We start from the raw sequence: 16,008 nt of genomic DNA on the forward strand, positions 1-16,008 counted from the left end.
GCAGTACGGAAAGTCAGTGGTACACTATACAGGGGCATCTTCCACCCTTTCTTTTATTTAACAGCACAGGCATGGCCTGACACATGTGCTGGCAACTAAAACCGCGCCTGGGATTCTAGCTCTCTAGAGGAGACAGTAGGACTGACAGAGAAGAGTTGCACGTCTGACTTGCTGAACTAAGGAGACATGATCTGGCCCATTTAATCATCCTACAAAAAGTAGAAGTGAACTCCTGCTATTATGGAACCTATATTATCAGAAATTGTGTATCAGCCATCTAGTCCTCTGTTGCTACATTACGGAAACAAGAACTGTGCTGGAAGTAGAAGTGCACACTTGGGAAATCATTAAGCTGGTAGCAGGGTATGTTTCTGGCTCCAGTAACTTCACAGCACACTACAAATTGAAGCAATGCAATCTTAACCTATCATGGCAGGACTGGCCCAGACACACACTTTCATCAGAATCAATCATTACCTGGCTGCCATTCCTACAGGGTAAAACAGGATAGATGAACCTGAAGGATGATTTCCATCTTTTATTGTGCTTGTAACTTATTTCTCAGTAAAACTAACCCTACCATCAATTAATTTGAGAAGAGGCCATTACTAATCTTGAATCACTTTTTAGTGTCCAATGATCTTCACTAAGGTTTTCATAACTATCACTCAGGTGTTTTTAACATTCATTGATCAATAAAAGTGAGAAAAATGTTACTGAAGGTCATCTATCTGATTAATTAATAAATTTAATTTTAATGATGGGCAACACCATTTATTTAGATGACACAAATTAATTCAGCCCTTTTCAGGTACTTCCAGTCACCCACTTTAATAAGGCTAAATGCAGTTCATCTAGTTAGCATCTCCAGCAATGGGAAGAGCTGTTAAGAAAAGTCGAGCTTCTGATCAGCAAGAATCAAACACAGCACCACCTTAATTGAGCTAAAGTAACTCATAAAGAAAACTACCACACTAATATGCTTTTCTACAAAGTGAAATGATATATTCGTTAATCTATGTGTGAAATAAAAGGCAAAAATAATAGAGTTCCAGAGCAAAACCTGCCATTTTTGTGCAGTGTTAACTGTGCTTACAAGCACAAGGAAATTTGTGCATCCTTTAACAGATCACTTGATCTACTGAGCAGCTAGAAAATCAGCAAGCGGGCTCTGTATTGAAAATATGCCCAGTGAAACCTTTCTTCCAGCTATGCATTCTTTGAAACTACATTGCTCTTTCTCAAAAACCATGCCGTCCTAATCACAGCTATTACTAAAGACAAAATAACATTTGAAAGTCCAGAGCTGGAACACAGCACAAAAACACACCAGAGAGCTTAGCTGGCTGCAGTCTGTCTTATACCAAAAACCAAAATTCATGTCTGAATCTTTTTAATTGCTAAAAAATGTTTGTAACACACACAGGTGAATATGCATTCTGCTTCTTTTTAAAATCAAGTTAGATCCTTCCATTTCAGTGCAACTTAAAATAATCATCATCATCATCATCATCATCATCATCATCATCATCATCATGTCTTGGGTTTCAAAAAATGAAGACTGAGAACAGCGAGGCCTGAAAAGCAAGGCAGGAAAATCTGTAGAATAAGTTTGCCAGCCTTGATTTTCTCTTTCTACCATTCTTTTTTAGTACTTTCAGGAAACTTGACAGAAGCCTTACCTTTCATCTTAAGAATAATGTCAACTTACCAGAAAGACCATTTAGTCTCTCCCTTGCCAAATAAAAATAAAATGCAGTAATTTTTCTTCTGGAAATAAATAAATAAATAATAAGTCTTTTACTACTATGCAGTGGGTGTAAATGATTATGATTTTTTGGCAGAAGATCAGTCTTTGAGTTCTGTTAGGTATTAATTTATTTTAGGAACTTAATGAAATCACTGGACTGTAGTTTATTCTGTATTTGTTCTGATGTAAGACTTTTTACTAGTTCCCACTGCCTTATCTTATCCAGTCACAAAGAACTATGACTTAATCTGGGTTATACCTTCTCCACTTGTTTGACTGGACTAAAGCAACGAAAGGTGCCTGACCACAAAGCCAGTTGTCATAGAAAAACTCCTATTTGAACCCAACATCGCTGCACACCTCTTCAGAGAGTGACAAGAGTCAGGGAAGACACAGAAAACCTCTACAGATATCTGTACTGGCTTCGAGTAGAACCACACTCAAAGGCTCCATCCTTGTTTTCAAAACTTTGTGGCAAAGATCCAGTTTATGAGAAAGACCAAATCAAGCCTGTAGATGAAAATTATGGCCAACGTCTCTGTTATATTGGACTTTCTGCTATAAGAATAAACCTCATGTGACAAAAGTCGGAGCATTTCTAGGTTCTAGCTATAAAAGAACTTCATAAAATGAACAAAAAGCTGTCACAAACTTCATTGATGTCCACTCAAAATGCAAGGAACGCTACTCTGAGCTTGCTCTCTATCATAAAAATGAACACAGGGACTTTGCATGCCCCTTCTTAGTAAATTGCTCTGGATCTCCACCCTTTAGATCTGTCTGTTAAGGAGTTTAAACAACCTCAACCCTTTGACGGAGGCAGTCTAGCATCGCTTGGATTTTTGTTTACAAACCAGACATATTTACCCCAGTTTGCCTCAATGAGTTATAAAGTCATGTCTCAGCAGAATCAGGTGCTCTGCATATTTACATTTTTCACTCATGTTTAAACAGCGCGAGACAGTAAATACTGCTGCAAATCATCTTGCAAATCGATACAGAGAATCACTGGGTGGGATTTAAACCAGCCAAAGACAACACGGCTGATTCTCTTCTCATTTATGGTGGTGTAAATCTGGGACAATTTCACTTAGAAGCGATGCTTAGCAGTGGTCTAGAAAAGGCAACATCTACAATTCAAATCAAACAGCACAAACAACTGCAACTTACAAAAATAAAACCAACACTTTTACTGCTGTACTGGGGCTTCTCACTCTTGACTGTAAATTACAGAACCTTTGACTACCTTAGATTCGGTAAGAGTAATTGATTCAATTCCTAAATATTTGGGGAATAGTAGGGCAGATAAGTAATTTGTTTATATTTGTTAATAGACTTGACTACCCCTAGATCTTCTCATTTGATGCCTATGGTTTGAAAGTGATAAAAGCACAGCATTAGCGTACCAGAAAACTGACACGAGAGCCTGGTTAACTCATTCCACATTTATAGCATGAACAGAAAAGGATTGCTAATTAAACTGGCAAGTCTGGCTAAAGCTGCTTGAAAATGCAAGTCCCTGCAATCTCAAGCAAGGCGCCCAGAAATTGTGGGGACACATGGCCTTGAGGCCTTGAGGCTTCCGTTCCTCATCTGAGGAACTGAATGGCACAACCTTAGGTGAGAAGTACTGTGAAAATGAAGCCATTTACGAAGCCATTTCAGAGAGGTTGTGGATGCCCCCTCCCTGGAAGTGTTCCAGGCCAGGTTGGATGGGGCTTTGGGCAACCTGGTCTAGTGGAGGGTGTCCCTGCCCATGGCAGGGGGGTTGGAACTAGATGGTCTTTGAGGTCCCTTCCAACCCAAACCATTCTATGATTCTATGATTCTTTGTTTCTGAAATGCTTATACAGTGAAAAATGCTGGTGAGCAACATTGAAAATCCACAGAAACACTAGCATTCTGTTTTTAGAACAGAATAAAATGGCACAAGCCACACATTGATCAATGAAGGGAAAACAAACTATTCAGTAGCAGATCACTGAAGAAATACAGTTCATTCTGTGCACTGAATGAAGCTGGGATGGGGTGGAAACACAATGGCATTAGATTTGTACGCACAAGGCAACCCAAGATTATCTCAGACAACTTCAATTCTGGCATTTCCTAATGTTCATACGCTTGTCTTTTCAAAATTAGCATAATTTTCATCTGTTTGCATTTGTGCTTTATGTGTGTAACAAAAAGTGTGCATTCAATGTAATTGTGATAACTAAATATACCCAAATTAAATATATACAATATAAAGGATTCATAAAATGTTAGTTTTAGGGATTGAACTTTATTTTTACAAGCTCAATTCAGATGCTACTTAGCCCATTCTAATGTTTACATCACTTTCTTTATATTCCTCCCACAACAGCTCATAAACAGAAAAAAAAAAAATCACACTTTTTAGTTCTACATTTTCTTTACGAATATCCTATATTTGTAAAACAACCCAGAAAAAAAGTGACAGTAATTTCCCACGCAGTGACATTTTCACTGAAGAAACTTACTTGCTAGAGTATAGTGAACTATCTCAAGAAAATGAATTGTAATTCCCATTATAAAATATTTCCAAATAATATTTTTAGGAAACTCTTATGAAAGCATACAAATATTTTAAATTATAAAAAATGAGTAGTTTTGGAAATGCTTATCCAATGGAATCTTATTTACTTGGATCAATTATGTGTCTCACCACACAGCTTTTCTATTCAGGAAGATCAATGCAGGGAGGAAAGTGTCTGTGTACAGTTATTTCTGCACACACCTCTCTTGCACAGAGTAAATTTACAATGATCTATACAGACCAGATGTGAAACTTCTCCCTGACTGCCTCCGAAGACCTGAAATTTCTTAATCAAACTGAAGTTTTCCCCAATATATATTTTTTTTCACTAATGAACACTTTCTGGGGACTAGCAGACTCCCACTTACTCTGAAAGCAGGCATAAATTCCACACTACCTTACCTCTAATGAGAATAAACATCAGTATGATTCCTAGTTCCTTCAGAAGAAGCTCAAAGCTGTAATAAAATACTTCTAATTTTGGTATTACAATGTATGCTTGTATTTTGTTTGCCCTAAACAGATGAGTTTATCACTAATTTAAGGGATATTTAAAACACCCAATACAATATCAGATACAAATGCAAAATTTAATCTCTTTTTGTTACTTTTATTTCACAGTAAAGTGATACACGGCTGTCACAGTTTGTTGTTCTCAGGTGTAAAGGGAAATGCAATTTCCTGGGAAATGCAAGAGGAATCAGTGGTGTTAATTGTGTTTCTTGTCTGTCTCTGCCACCTGGTGGTTGTAAGAACAGGGCTCTCCCTCTTGATACCAGACACAGCTCTGGACAAGCTATGAATACACATGCTATTAAACATATTCCTCTGACACTCCGTAAAACGCCCTTGCCTCTTGCACATACCTGAAGGCCATTGATGCCTAACTCTGTGTACGGCACACCGGGATCCCCGATCTACTGGTTTGTGGGTGATATCAAAATAAACAGATTAAATGATACTTACCTGCAATTAATGCTTTTTTCTTCTCACAAAACTGTAGCTCAAAATATTTTATAAAACAGCTGGAAAAATCATTCAAGGGTGTCTTAGCATGTCCAAAGGCCTCCAAGATACAGTTTACCTGCAAGACAAAGGTAAAGAAGTAACAAGAGAGCAAATAAAAAGGAAGATATTTCAATAAACATCAGCGAAGTTGCTCTGTGATCAGTAAGTGGGGGCGGCGGGGTGTGTGTGTGGGAAAGACCATTCTTCAGCTTGGAATTTAACAAATTCCTTGAAAGTTTTTTTTCTAAATAGAAATTAAAGGTAGCTCAAAAGAAAAAAAAAAAGTGCTGTCAGAATAGTGGAAATTGTAAATGGAAGAGGAAAGACAGTAGTCTGGATAAAGCGACTGGAGTCGTATGCCCAGAGCCAGCATGCTTAGCAAAAAGATCAGAATCTCTGAAGGCAGCTATGCTTGTAAAGTTACAGTCAGTCAATACTAATAACCAACCAAAGGAATTTACAACCTTTGTATGATGCCAGAAATGGCATAAATTATTGATTTCAAATAGAATTATTTCAGCATTGTACTAGTGAAAAAGTGAGGGGTAAAAAATAGATTCTAACTTTTTTATGGCATCTCTCACTAATGCATTTCCATGTCACATCATCTTGGTCACAGCAATTATTTTTAAAAGATTAAAAATTTTTAAAATAATAAAAAGTATTAAATATGCCATCTTTATTCCATGTTTTCTCTGCATTTACCTTTTTTGTGTATATGTGTATATGTGTTTTGTGTATTTCCTTTTTTGCATCCTAAGAAATTGTTTGCAATGTGGCCTCAATACGTTATTGTTCTGATATTACAGTGGTTTGCTGAAGCTGGATGTCCTAGATGGGGAGAGGTAGGAGGGAAGAGGGCTGTGGTGTGGCACAGGTAACATGTGGCTCCAATCACAAAGACAGAAGCTCTAAAAATCAGACCCCTCAGAATTATTAATTAAACTAGCTACTACCTAGCAGTAGGTGGCAGCAGAAAACTAGTCAGCCTAGTTTTGGTTCCACTCCAGTAACAGCTTAGAATGTATTTGCTCATTAGGCTAATTCAGCACTTCGTTTAACCCGTGCAGCTTTATTAACTTTAACGGTGCTATGATATCTGCAGCAGGAATGAATTCAGGCTGTTGTGTTCACTAAAGCACCTTAAAAGGCAACTAAACCAGAGTCTCTACTTGATTCCCCACGGATGGGATCTGCTACATCTACTTTCACTGGCTGAAGTCAGGTGTCCCATCCAAGCTAGTTATAAAGAATCTTCCTATAACCAAACCTCAACTCATTTTTTCTTAATAGGTGATGATTCTCTTCTGCCCGCATTGACTCAGACTCTGACACATATGGCTACATCGATACTATGAAACTAAAGAGGACCAGGAGCAGGACTCTCTGTCCTCTGTGTAAGTGGCATGGTGAGGTTCACTTAAGACATCTGCCTCTTCTTTTGCAGAATAGGGTGGATGTACTGTTGTGAATGGTCCCTGGCACACACTGTCCTCTGAACTGTGCCCAGAGGACTTGTTGGGGATTTAAACTGTGTCAGGGAGCAGGGTGACAACTGCATGTTAGCGATTGTTGTTCAGGTTACTACATAGATGCAGAGTACGTTAAAGTAGTCTAGAAAGTTAACTAATTTATAGATGGACAAAATTAGGCCTGGTCAGCCCCGTCCCACACCAATTCCTCTTCTTAACTGAGGACAAGATCTTATTTCCTTTGCACTGGATCATGATGGTTGTCCCTAGGAATTTTCCTGTGGCCAGGAAACAAGTTGCAGCAGAAACAAGACGACTTCCCACACTTCCTGATTCCCACTGCTGCCACATTTGCATCCAAAACACACAGTTTTCAGCTGCCTATTCACAAAGTTACGTATTTACTTAGTTCTTCTATTCATTACTCGATCTGAACTTCAAGAAAGAAAAGGACATGGAAGATCTGACCTGAATTTTGCAAATAACATCTATGGTCTGATGAATTCAAAACTCTAAGTAAACCTGCATAGGTAGTAAATAAAAAAATACACAGTGGAAATAGCTATCACTTGTAGATCTGGCTCCTGGGTTTAAAATAAAGTAAAAATGTACTGTCCCTGTATAATGGTATTATGGCAACACTAGACTTTAAAATTTAAATTTAAAAAGTGAGGAAAAAAAAAGGTATTCTTAACATTGTCATGTGAAACCTAAATTAAATGTATCAGTTTAGGAACATCATCAATGACTCAGATAACACTGTGAAAAGACTTTAACACAGCAATTATATGACTACGCGAAGCTACAGCTTATTCAGCTGTAGCGTTTTCAGTGTCATGGGGCTTTTTTAACGTCTTCAAAAAACACAAATGCAACATTGTTTTCTAAAATCCACCCAAAATCCATAGAACTTTTATCACCTTATCAGCTGGAATGTACAAAGCATGACCCAGTGTATCTGCAGCCTTTCCCACATCCCAAAAATCCTGATTTGTAGGTTGTCTGTTAGTATCAGCTGTACTTCTGACACTATTTTATCATCTTTCTGGACAGAATCATGCTTAATTCAAGAAGAAAGCAGCATGTTTTGAATGATGCATGTGATCCTATTAAAAAAATTTGAATTGGCAATCTAGGGTTCAGCATAATTTAAGATGTCAGTATGAACTTTTATAGTACTGTTACAGCTGTAACAATGAAACACGAGTGCAATGTTCAGTCAAACCAAAACTTTACACTTACAATGAACTAGCAAGGACACAAATTCATTTGCTACGTGAAGCACGTTCTCATGAGTTCATGTTACACACTAGGCAGATTGTGGTTCTGCTGTGGGAATTAAATATTCAGAACTCTTGCCTATTTCATAAATAAATTTGGTAGACAAATACTGGGCCACGTAACTTTGTTCAGTCCTTGCAGTTTTCCTGCAACTTTCCGGTTTCTGTCTTACATACTATTACTTCAGATGCCTCAGCACTTCTTATACTGTCCAGAGAAGCATCACCACAACCATAAATATAAATTTATTTACTTACTGAAGGCAATTAGTACACATTTAGGAGACAGTACCTCATCACACAAATGTTTCCTGTTCACTGAAACAATGCTTTCCAAAGTCACCAAAACAAAACTGGCCTCCACTTTTCGGTTTCCTCTCATCACATCAATGTGAGCTTAATCCTGTTCCCGTTCAGGCCAATTGAGGGAAAGAAGCCTCCTTTGACTTCAATGGTGAAAAAGAAACCCTTTAAGAACTTCTGCATACAAGAAAAGATGCCTTTTTCCTTACAGTTCAAATGTCTTTGCCTATCCAAGAGGCCAGAGTTTTGCTTTGCTCTACTCAGTGATCAGAATGCTTACTTACATGTTTTATCTTTGTATCAAAGGTATTTCTGCTGGAACTGGCTCTGCAAGTGAGGTGCTTCACTATCTGTTTGCAGGCTTCAGTCTTCCCAGAACCACTTTCCCCACTGCAAGATGACAGGCAAGAGAGAGAGGGGGGAATCATTGTTATTTTCACATTTGATATGTTATTTATATTCTCTGCTAGCTTTGTTTGAATGGATTTAACACATCTCAGTCAAACTTTCATTTCAAATAACAGAAGGTTTATGGATGGCAAATAATAAAGAACAGAACGTAGGAGATGATAGACTGGCTGTCTACGTTCACGAGGGCAGTGAGAGCTGTCAAGCTATATTGCCTTGTCCCACAAACCAAGCCAATCAAACCTAAAGCTTTCGAGCCATTTTGAAGGTATTTATAGTAAAGATTTTATCTCCTCCTTTATCTTCTGTCCAGCAAAGGAGCCTGCTTATGCTGCCTCGTTCTCTTTGCAGATGGGGAAATACTACTGTGGTAATGATGGGAGCCAGAAGGAAAGGAAAGTATAGAATACAATAGGAAGATGGGAAAGGAAATAGGAAAGGAACAGGAAGGAAAAGAAAGACAAGTGATTTTACAACCTGCCCAGTTTCTGCAGTGCAATACACTCTGACTTCAGTGATCCTGTTTAACTTAATTTCTTGTTCATGATGTGGAATAAATATTCCAAAGAATGAGAATCTCTGAGGGGGAAAATGAGCAAAGAAAACAAGGTAAAAAGCAACATGAACAGCGAAGGTAGCAAGAAACAGAAAAGAGAAGGGAAACAAACTCAATGGTGCACTTTAAGCATGGAGAAGGAAGGAAAAGAAACAGAAGAGATGGAAAGGATAAAGTTAGTGAAGACTGATTAAGAAATTGATGTAAGAATTTCTCACTTGAATTGTAAGAAGTTGTTTTCTTTATAGACAGCTGAACCAAACAAAATGTCATTTGATGCTCCTCCTTCATTTATCTGCTTGATCAAGTTTAAAAGGCTGTTTCTACAACAGCCAGTTACATTTTTCACAAGTACAATGGCAATGCTGGCTGGTCAGTCTGATATCTCTACAGTTTAGTTTCTGAAAATGAGAGGGCACAAAAATATAGTCTCTGTCTGGCTATTGTTTTATCTATTCAAATCTCACTTCAAAGGAGAAATCAATTAAATAAAGGAAGAAACAAAAGAGGAAAGGACAAAAGGGTCTTCATACTCAGACAGGGATTGGATCTTTGCACCATTTAATCTCATTCGACTCTTACAGGACATACACGCAGCTCTGGTGAATATCTTGTTTGTTTGCCTGGTAAACTGTAGTCTTAGGTGACAAAACAGATGTTCCATGTGTGATGTGTCAAACTGCTTTTATCTATGTCGTCCATGTTTCTATAATGATCTGGAGTCTGACCCTGGACTTCAAACTCCTACTGGCATCAGTAGGAGGTTTGTGGTCCAAGACTGCAAAGGTTTGCAACCTGGATACATGTTATGCAAAGCCATCAAATAATAGGTCACAAAGCCATATGGAAACCAGGTCTTAGAACGAAAGAAATCATGTGAAGTCAAGAAGGTCACTGTCAAAGCTAATATGAAACTAGTGTCTCTACAGACTTGGCAAGGTGCTCTGTAAGTGCACTATCCCTTGCTCAGATCTTCAGCTTCTGACTTTCTGAAAGAGTTTCAAAAGTCAGATGATACTTGATGTCACCCTCTAAAATCTGCACTTGTCTCTGCCCTCTTAATGATGACTCTCCAAATGCTAATTGTACCATGCTGCCTCTGTTCTTAAGTAGCATTAGCCTTCTGTCTTTATAACGGTAGTGTCTGAATTCCATGTTCCTTTGTCTGTTATCACTAACAGGAACAGAAAAAGCAAAATAGGCATTAGTCCTGCGATACTCCCCTAGAGACATTTCATACTCTTGCAAATTACCGATCTCATGCCTGTATTATCCAGAAAGTCAGTGAGCTTACAGACAGATATAAATCTGTCTTGCACCACCCCTCTTACTGTACACTCACATTGGCCAGTCCACTGGCACCTGTGTGTCATGATGATGAAATAATTTTGTCCCTCCACAACATACTTAATCCAAAATCACAGCTGCAACCTGCTATCACTATAGCACAGGTTACCGTCAAGCTTAGCAACAGTGGCTTTTCAGTTATTTCAGCTGTTAAGGAACTTCTTTGAAGTTAAAACATCTCTGAAGTTTAGTACAGCCAAAGTTACAGATGATGCCACTGAGCAGACGTGTTCATATATGTCTGAAGACCAGATCTGAAACAATTCATAGTTTGTAACAACTCACAACTTGTCCAATGTGTACTGCCTTTTATATCCAGCAGGTAAATATTTGTATCATTCTGAGAGCTGAACAAGACTTTATATTTAACAAATTGTTGTAGTATTTTATTATTTTGCCTGTTTAGACCCAACTTCATCTACCAAAAATAGTTTCTTTAACAGAAGGCTTTTCCAGGATTAGCAGGGTACAGTTATTTTTCAAAAGATCTTTCTCATAACTGGAGAAATTGGGGGGGGGAGGGGAGGGAAGAAGGAATGCTAAAGTAACATTTCATGTGCTTTTGATTGAATATTACCAAGCAGGCATGCAAATTATAATTAAAAATGGAAAAATGCCTTCTTAAACAAAAGAACTGGAGTGTTTACCACGAGTTTCCCCACTTAACAATTAATTTGTTTCACTTTTAAAATAAAGCTATGCTTTGTTTTTCACTGCAAGTTGACTGTGGCCCAGATAACATAAGAGCATGCAAGGGGAAAAGTTGACAGTTTCTGTCCCTTCTTCCCAAGACTGTTGTTTCCTAAACATTGCAGCAACGCAGTTACAAAGATTTGACACTCTCAGCTCAACTGTTAATTTTACAGTGACTGACATTTTGTCCAGCAGTGTCACAGGAGCTTGCTGGTTAAAGCGGTTGCTAGAGTACTGTTCAGGGGTCAGAATTCACGAGAACTTGGTTGCCAAAAGAGAGGCACAATGTCGCTTAGTTGTTCTGTGCATTTCAAAGGGTTAGGTGTATATTCCTAGTGAAATGTAGATTGAAGCACTGAGAAAGAAACGCCATGCTCGGTAAAGTTTTAATTGTTGATATCATTGTTCAGAAGATTTGGGGCAAAAAATATTTTGACAATGGAAAAGCAATTTGGCACCTTGAACCAGATCTTGTTTATTCCATTTCCTTTGAGGTGGAGTAAAATTTTTTGTAACGTCCCCATTGTCCACAATATCTTTAACAGTTTAATTCTGTTGACAGAACAATTCCTCTTCTCTGTTTTAAATAATTGTTTCATTATTATGTTTTTCAAAATGTAATTTACAATATGAATGTTGGTTTCTTGTAACTTTTGGATTTCCTTATCAAGGTGGAGGATAATTTAGAACTGCAGATAATTTAGAACTAAGTAAAACTTCCTTAGAAGGCATTATGAAGCAGGCAAAGAGAAGATGGTTTATTTTACAGATAAAGAAGGTTAAATTAGGAAATCAGTAGAGACAGTGTACTCCAAGAGAAAGGAAAATGGACAGTTTGAAATCCTATGCTCACCATGGGCTTTAGGCAAGTTCCACTAAGGTTTCTTATTTTATTGCTCCTTTGGCTTTCTAGCTTTCCTATATACCTACCAGGCCCCTGGAGGGGAGCCCCTGGAGGGCCTGGTTCCTACTATTTCTTTATTAATATTTTGTTAATACAACCTTAGTTACAACTCTAGTCTCCGTATCTTAAAATAATATGAATAGTATGAAAAAATAAACTGTTCTGAAATAAAACATTCAAAACTAAAATTGTTAGGAAAAAGTCCAATTCAAAGCGTGAAAATACAAAGACATATGAAGCAGAGAACACAAGATGTGCTACAAACAGGGGAGCTAAAGAAGCTATACCTTGCAAATTCACTGCACTTGGATTACGATCCAGCTCTTCTGCTAGTGCCAATCTAGCTGCGCCACTGGCACCGCTCCCACCGGCGAGCTCAGGGCTAAGCATGTGCTTGCCGACAGTCCACACGAACTGCCTGACTGTTCCCGTTCTGAAGAGCAGTGGTTGGAGTTACAGCCACCTTCGTAACGACCCCGAAAACCCACAAAGCCTGTGTGAACAGCCTGGCTCTGAGACGTCCATGGCTGTTGGTGGCCAACAGGTTCAAAAGTTGTTGGGTGGAAGGGGACTTAGAGGTGGACAGACAGAATCATCATGTAGAAATAGTTAACCAAGGAAGTCCAGCTAAAATAGTCAGAAAACAGCAAACCTCAGGTAAAATTTAAAGAATCAGTTCCTGCAAGTACTGAGAAGTACATCTTGCTTACCCTCAATTTCTGCATATTAGCCAGGTTTGTCTATATCTTTATGAATTCAGATAACTGGATCATTATTGTTTGGCAAGTGTCAATTCCAGTGTAAATAAATCCTATAAATCATCTGTTTGGGGAAAAATATGAAAAAATATAAAACATGTAAAGAGGCATGTACTTGCCATTTCAGATCATGTAAGTGACAGGATTTTATTGTCTGTGTTTCATTTTCAATTCAGACCAAAGGTACCACATTCAGAAGTGCAGCAATACCTAACAAAACAAACAAAACCCCCTGCTCCTGCAGTACTTGAATTGTAATCAGAAATGCTAGAAAACTTCTGAAAGAATTTGTTCATATAAGATTTCCACCAGTTTTAAAGGAAGATTTAGATCAGCATAGATATGCATGCTTTTTTCTATGAACTTCTGAAACCAATCTCTTATTGTAGCATCCTAAACTGTATTACTACTCCCAATTCCCACTCTGATAGTAAGATATAGCCAGGGAAGAGACAGTAAGCTTGCAAACTTTTGGGGGACCAGAATAATTTCTTTCTTCTCAGTTTACAGAGTACATAAGTGAGACACTGGGTCTTGCTCCAAGACTGAGGTTTCTAGATTTGAAATAGATATGTTGAAGCATGACTGCCAAACAGAAAATAATGTGTTTTGTATCATCAGTAGTGATATCTGTAACTGAACAACCCTGCATGCCAGTTGAAAATTATATTTTGAAAGTAAACTAAACTGGAAAGTGTATTTCTAAACAATCTTTTATTATAAATAGGATGTCCAAATCTATAACTGTACTGCAGTAGCCCATCACACTTATAATACATTGAATTATAATGTAAAAAATAAAGATTATGAACTTGAACAGAATGCCTGTGGAGGTGCTAAACTGAGGAAATCAAAAGCTTTCAAGGCATTCCACTTTAAAAGACAAGGATTTCTCTTCGTTCCAGATTATTTGGCTGAAAAATGTGATTTATATCACAACAAAAGCATTGGATATAGACATTCCTGGCTGCTAACATATACAAAATTATAACATTTCATTTGATGTATTCATTCTGTTTTTTTGACTCACCAAATTAGCCATCAGGATCTCATAAACCATTGTCTTGATTGACTAAGGATCCTCAGCTTTTAACAAGCCTATAAACTATACTTAGGTTTCCTAGACAGCTCCTTACTTATCTCGTCAGTGCACAATGCATTTTCATATCCTGAACAGCAGGAGCAAAATGCAGTCAGAAGGAAGTTAATTATGAAAAGTCTACCTACTGGCCATTTAAGAGCATAACATAATGTTATTTTATTCTGTAACTTTCACATAAATTTTATGCAAAGTCAGCTCTTGGTGTTAAGCATACATGAGTGATGATGGCTTGCTATAAACTAAACATAATTGTGAATAACTGGTAGTAAGTTCTTCAATAATTTGTCCAAATGCTTTCCTGTTGTTAAACGCTCACTTTCAGGGAGTGAACACTTGATCAGATGTGAAGAGACTGAAAAAGAAAAATAATTCTTGTAACATTGTCACCTCAGTGTAAGTAAAGTGTGAAAAAACAGAGAGAGTGGAAAGATTGATCTGGATCATCCTGAGAGCTTTAAACAGATTTTTTTTTTTTTTTTTTTACCTTTTTTTAACCAATTCACTAGCAAAGACTTAATATGATGTTTAGGGGAATAGATAGCAGCAGAAAAAGTCACAAAGTGAAATAGCAGCAAGTTTTTTTTATTAAATTTGAAGATGAAAATAGAGCTTCACACAATTTAAATGAGACATTACGAATGTTCTGCAAAATAAAGTGCTTTAACATTGCTGGAATAGTAAGAGTCTAAATTGCAACTCTATAACTTCTTTAAGATGTGATGATGTATGTGTTTTCCCCATGGAAACACAAAGTTTTGGCACAGAAGGGCTGCCACTGGGTTTGCAGAGGGGTCCCTTCTAGTAGCAGTATGTAATAATGTTATACTAAGAACTCTATCTCAAATCTGTGTTAAATCTGCGTTCTGTAAGTGTAAAGTTTTTAACGTAATGCTGGAGTCAAACCAGAAAATGGTAAACTTGCTTAATTTATAAATTAGGGGTTAATACATATTTTTACAAGAAATATTCCTAATTACATGCAATTCATAAAGAAAGTAGCACTGACAGAAGTGTAAGTGGAGCTTTTTGAGCAGTTAACCTAACACATTACTGGGCACTGTCTGCTCCTTTGTCATTGCAGAAGATACTTCAGTGTTCCACTGCCTGTTCTATCTCTGTACAATGATACAGCTTACACACCCTCTCCAAAGGGAATGATCTACTTGCAGTTGTACAGTTATTGGAGTATTTTGCCATTGATATTTATCTATAATATTTTATGTAATGGGTAACTCATTTTACAAGACTAAAAAGGATTATTTTTTTTACATTGCCTGCTTTGCTGCTTAGGGGAGCCAGTCAACCTGCATGAAGCAAAGGCAGCAGCCAAAGCAGAGAGCTGATGTGTCAGAGGGGTCCAACCAACAAGAGACAGAAAATCACACTCATGTTCTGCGAAGTAATTTTGGCAATGCTAGATTCCCATTTTCACTGAATCACGTAACAGGAGACAGAGGAATTCTACCACTAAACTGAGCAGTAAATTCCTTAACACTCTATACCTTCTAATTTAAGTTGCAAAACAATGGATTTACTTAGACTAAAGAATAAACTTGAAAAAGATACTTTTAACACTTCATTTTCTCTGCAAAGGACTGGTCTGGTCCCAAGTTAAATTCAGGATATATACTGGGACAGAAGTATTCTTCCAGATCTGTAAGGAAATACCTTGGAGATGGATATTTGCTGTTTGTGAATTGGTGTCTTTAGTTTTTTTGGCAACTCTCCAAAACAGCCCCCACAAGAAAAGTCAAGATTTGCTAAATCTGTTTCCCGTGTGAACACCACCTTACAACAGAATCTTGCTGGGGAAGAACATTTCACATTGGAGAGATCATTTTGTTGATTTTCATTTTGACTTTTTTTCTTATAT

At 37.5% G+C, this 16,008-nt stretch overlaps 1 protein-coding gene across 3 annotated transcripts in view; it reads right to left on the bottom strand.

Moving 5' to 3' along the window:
• MYO16 (myosin XVI) overlaps positions 1-16,008 on the bottom strand; it is a 406,643-nt gene that overhangs the window by 165,901 nt on the left and 224,734 nt on the right. For all 3 annotated transcript variants that reach the window (XM_075740353.1, XM_075740347.1, XM_075740336.1), the window contains 2 exons: positions 8,652-8,757; positions 5,271-5,388 (listed from right to left, as the gene is read on the bottom strand). In XM_075740353.1, coding sequence (XP_075596468.1) covers positions 5,271-5,388; positions 8,652-8,757 — 224 coding nt within the window. The remainder of the gene's footprint in view (positions 1-5,270; positions 5,389-8,651; positions 8,758-16,008) is intronic.

This window comes from Balearica regulorum, chromosome 1 (assembly GCF_011004875.1).
Source record: "Balearica regulorum gibbericeps isolate bBalReg1 chromosome 1, bBalReg1.pri, whole genome shotgun sequence".
Taxonomy (NCBI): Eukaryota; Metazoa; Chordata; class Aves; order Gruiformes; family Gruidae; genus Balearica; species Balearica regulorum.